This window comes from Verticillium nonalfalfae, assembly GCF_003724135.2.
Source record: "Verticillium nonalfalfae strain VnAa140/NRRL 66861 chromosome Unknown scaffold_93, whole genome shotgun sequence".
Taxonomy (NCBI): domain Eukaryota; kingdom Fungi; phylum Ascomycota; class Sordariomycetes; order Glomerellales; family Plectosphaerellaceae; genus Verticillium; species Verticillium nonalfalfae.
In genome coordinates, this window is record NW_021167318.1 from 6 (window position 1) to 4,967 (window position 4,962).

General features: G+C 57.6%; 1 protein-coding gene across 1 annotated transcript; it reads left to right on the plus strand.

Annotated features, from left to right (window-relative positions):
• Positions 1–763: 763 nt before the first annotated feature.
• D7B24_009391 (uncharacterized protein) lies at positions 764–4,294 on the plus strand (the record flags this gene model as incomplete). The annotated part of the gene is made up of 2 exons (XM_028643466.1): positions 764–1,165; positions 1,229–4,294. 2 exons carry the CDS (start codon positions 764–766, stop codon positions 4,292–4,294), a joined length of 3,468 nt encoding a protein of 1,155 aa, XP_028492933.1.
• Between the last annotated feature and the right edge of the window lie 668 nt (positions 4,295–4,962).

Sequence of the window (4,962 nt, forward strand, 5' to 3'; positions counted from 1 at the left end):
TTACCATCTACCCTCCCACCCTCCACCCCCTTCCCATACCACCCCCATGTCAGAGCAAGAGGTCCAGAGAACGTCTTTAGGGCCGTGACATTCCTGTTGATCCCCCTTCCCCCTCCCCTTCTCTCGTCCATCTCCCCCTACGTTCCAAGTACTCACCAATACACGTCTCTCCGGCGCGAGGGAACATACCGACCGTACCACAACAATAACACAACTTGCTCGTCGCGACTCCAAACTTCGAGCCTGGGCTGCATCGCTCATCGACCGTCAGTCTACCAGGAGCAAGCAGCCACCCTCGAGACCAACGTCACCGCAGTCCGTGCCATTCCAACCGTGGGATATCAGTCCTGATTCTTCGACGAACGGCCACACCATCCCATCCTTTCCAATTGATCAATCAACGCTACGACCTGGCAGCTGAGCGTTACGAGCAACCGTCAAGCCTCGTTTGAGACAGTCGGTCATCTTTGCTTGGGACTTCAGCGAGGCTGAAGCTGGCTCGACTCGGGCTCGACTCGGTGGACCCGAGAGTCGAGAACCCATCGACAGGCGCCGCCTTTGACGGAAACCGCCTACTTCCCCCCATGGTCCCCCAAATCACCTGCCGGCGATCATGGTCATGCTGAACGGCCAAACCATGCGAGCAAGTCTTCAGGTTGCTCCCCTCAACCTCCACAAACCCAGGTCCGATTCCCTGCGCCATGGCCTGTCACAGTCGGAGCACTTCCACGAGAACGACCACCATCCCTATCACCATTCCAACATGACACCGCCAGATACCCCCAACGGCTCCCATGAAGACCTCACCAACCACCCCTTGCCACCACCCGTCTTCCACAACTTCCTGAGGGCCTTCTATCCCTTTCACCCCAACTATTCCATCACCGACTCCAGCGTCACCTTGCCGCTCAACGAAGGCGACGTCATCTTGGTACATTCAATACACACAAACGGCTGGGCGGATGGGACACTGCTTCTGTCGGGTGCAAGAGGATGGCTTCCCACAAACTACTGCGAGGCATATGACCCGGAAGAGATGGGGAACCTACTCAAGGCCTTGTTGAACTTCTGGGACCTTCTGCGAAGCACTTCGGTCAACGACAGCGAGATCTTTGGCAACCAGGAGTTCATGAAGGGCATCATTGCCGGCGTGCGGTATCTACTGGTACGTCTTGTTTTGTGCTGTGCTGACCATGTTTGCGCCCAACTGACGCGATCCCCCAAATAGGAACGAACACACTGCCTGACCCGTGAGTCAGCCATCATCCAACGCCACGAGAGCCTTCGTAAGGGCCGCAAGTCTCTCCTGTCCGAGCTCTCTGCCCTCGTCAAGACGGCCAAGAGGCTACAAGAGGGACAGCGCGGTCTGCTGTCGCCTTCCGAGGATGTCAACGACATTGTCGACGAGATGATTCTCAAGGCATTCAAGATTGTGACCAAAGGTGTGCGATTTCTGGATGTCTTCGAGGATGACAGGAGGTCAAGAGCACCCGCAGTCACCGTCATGGCCACCGTCATGGAGGAGTCGTATATTCCGCCCACGCCGCCGGCCGACTACACTCGATTCGAGGAACAGTCGAACGCGAGTGACGGCTCTTCCCGAGCAGGCAACCCGGCGCTCGCCGAAGACGTCGTTGGCGCGCCCACATCTGCACCCACCAACAAGCGTTTATCAACTATGCGATCCTCTGTAACGCCAGCCTCGCACCGCATGTCGCAGAACGTCAACCGCATGTCCTCGGGCATCTCTCACCGGGTGTCGCTGGCCGGCCCTTCGCCACTGTCAAGGCCTCAACACCTTGTCTCGGAACGTCTCAACAAGAGCCACGACACATTCTTGTCCCACCTGGGCTCCTTCATCGGACGGCTGCACCTGCAGTCGCAATCGCGACCAGAGTTGGCGTTCGCCATCAAGCTGTCTGCGACATCTGGCGGAGAGCTGCTGGCTGTCATTGATGTTGTGTGCAGCCACAGTAGCATGAGCTCCGATGTGCTTCCCAGGGCTCGGGAAACCATGTTTGATAGGATACAGGAGCTGGTGTCCGCCGCTGGCGATATTATCTACCACGCCGCCATGCAGGAAGAGGATGTCATCATGCCACAGGACAACGGAGTCTTGCTTATGGCAGCGACTGGCTGCGTCAAGGCCGCCGGCGAGTGCGTGGCCAAGTCAAAGTGGATGATTGAGCGGGTAGGCGATTTCGAGTACGAGTTTGAAGCCGGCGATTTGGGTATCGATCTCAGCGTCCTCGACGTCACGCACTATGAGCGCAGGCCCTCTGTTGCCCACTCGGTCGCCGAAACGACAACGTCCCAGGCCACGAGCGTGGCCGAATCCACAAAGACGGTCGAGTCGGCGCGATCGGGCCCCTCTCGCCTGCCCATTGACGCCGACAAGCCTCTTCCTGAGCTTCCACAGATCACGTCTCCGACCGTCGACGAGTCTCACCACTCACCTGCGAGCTCACGACCTTCCTCATACGATGACAATGCCTCGAGTGCCGCATCTTCAGTCTCCTCGATCCGCCCCACCCTCCCCCCGCTGCCTCATGTGTCTTCAACGCTACTGTCCACCGACGAGTTTGTTAGCCCGACGGACAGGCCGGCGCAGGAGTCGGACAATCACGCATCCTTCCGTTCGGATTTCAAGGCTGGCTCCATCGCAGGAAGTAGCACGTACATGAACCGTGATTCTGAGTCCAGCCTTCTCTCTCAGACGTCGACGCGGGCTACTACACCTGAACATGGTCCGAGCCCAAGGAACCAGCCATCCATGTCCGATCTCAGCAACGCTGGCAGCTCCACTCAAGTTGAAGAGGTTGACGATGTTGAATCAAGACTCCTTGAAAAGACCTATGCCCACGAGCTCATGTTCAACAAGGAGGGCCAGGTCACTGGCGGCTCTCTCTCCGCCCTCGTCGAAAGGCTCACGACCCACGAGTCCACGCCCGATGCCACCTTTGTCTCAACCTTCTACCTAACATTCCGTCTCTTCTGCCCTCCTGCCAAGCTTGCCGAAGCTTTGATCGATCGCTTTGACTACGTCGTTGACGCCCCTCATGTGGCTATGCCCGTCAGACTCCGGGTCTACAACGTCTTCAAAGGCTGGCTCGAAACACACTGGAGAGATGACACGGATCGAGAAGCACTTGGTCTCATACAACCCTTTGCCGAGCAAAAGCTGGCGGCCGCTCTACCCTCGGCAGGTCGCCGGCTGCTCGAGCTTGCGGAGCGCGTCTCCAGCGAGGGCTCTCTGGTGCCTCGCCACGTTTCGTCCATGGGCAAGACCAACACTTCGATCGCTCAATATGTTCCCGCCGACACGCCTCACCCTGCCCCGAACTTCACCAAGAGCCAGCTGAACGCGCTGGTCAACTGGAAGAATGGCGGCAACTCGCCCAGCATCCTGGACTTTGACCCTCTCGAGGTGGCCCGCCAACTCACCATTAAGCAGATGAACATCTTTTGCGCCATCCTCCCCGAAGAACTTCTCGCCTCGCAATGGATGAAGAACAGCGGCGTCGATGCGCCCAACGTCAAGGCCATGTCCGCCTTCTCTACCGACCTTTCCAACCTCGTCGCCGAGACTGTCCTTCAGTTCTCCGAAGTCAAGAAGCGGGCCACCGTTATCAAGCAGTGGATCAAGATTGCGCACCAGTGCTTGGAGCTGCACAACTACGACGGCCTCATGGCTATCATCTGCAGCCTCAACAGCAGCACCATCAGTCGCCTGCGCAAGACGTGGGATATCGTGTCGGTCAAGCGTCGTGAGATGCTTCGTCACCTCCAGGCCATTGTCGAACCGTCCCAAAACAACAAGGTGCTTCGCACGCGACTGCACGACCATGTCCCGCCATGTCTGCCATTCCTCGGCATGTACCTGACAGACCTTACTTTTGTCGACATTGGCAACCCAGCCACGAAGCAACTGCCAGGCCTCAGCGGCGACGGCCCCGAGGAGAACGGCGGAGGCCTGACCGTCGTCAACTTCGACAAGCACACGCGCACGGCCAAGATTATTGGCGACCTCCAGCGCTTCCAAATCCCATATCGCCTCACCGAGGTTCCCGAGATGCAAGATTGGATGGCAGCACAGATCCTTCGTCTCCGAGAGAGCGACCAGGGTAACGTGCAGGTCACCTATTACAGGAAGAGCCTGCTGCTGGAGCCTCGGGAACTGGCCGTCCGCACGCCAGTTGACGGGCAAGCCGCCAACAACAGCGCACGCGGTGCTGACCTCTTCGGCTGGATGACGAGAGATCGCAGCGGGGCCAACACGCCGGCACCCATTTGATGAGACGCTCTTTATTGACTCGATTGTCGTGGCAGGACGCGGCGCACGACGGACTATTTGCCAAGCACTTACACATTTTGTTCACTTTCACTTTTGATACCCAATTTTACCCCAACGTCGCTTATCATCATCACTTTGGAGCCGCCAACTTCATGCCTAACGAATCTGATATCCCGTCGAGCGCTCCGCCATGGCAGAGCTATTTGGGGTTTTGTCCTTCCATTTATTCGCCGTCGTTGGAGGCTCGGAGCGCCCCCACGACCGTCTGAACTATTGGAGCGCGTGACTCGTACTACACCGTCGACTCTGACGGGACGAGACACCTTCACTCGCTGCAACCATTGGATGCCCGCCACTGCTTGGATCGGGCGGGGTGTGCGTCTTGGTTTTTTTGCTTCTCTTTCTCTTCTTCTGCTTCTTGTCTTGTTCCTCTTGGCGAATTTGGGTTTACTGCATCACGCGTTTTTTTGGTCAGGTTAAGGACCATAAAAGGTTGGGACCACGGGAACGGGGGCAGTTCACTTGGGGCTGCTACTGAGCAGTATTGGGGAGAGATGGCGAGCGAGATGGAGAGAAGAGTGTGCGGAAACCCCATGGAGTCCTGGCGCGCCGGCTTGATTCGCATTTGTGTTGTGTATACCCATGTCGCTGTGTGTTCTTTTCGAGGG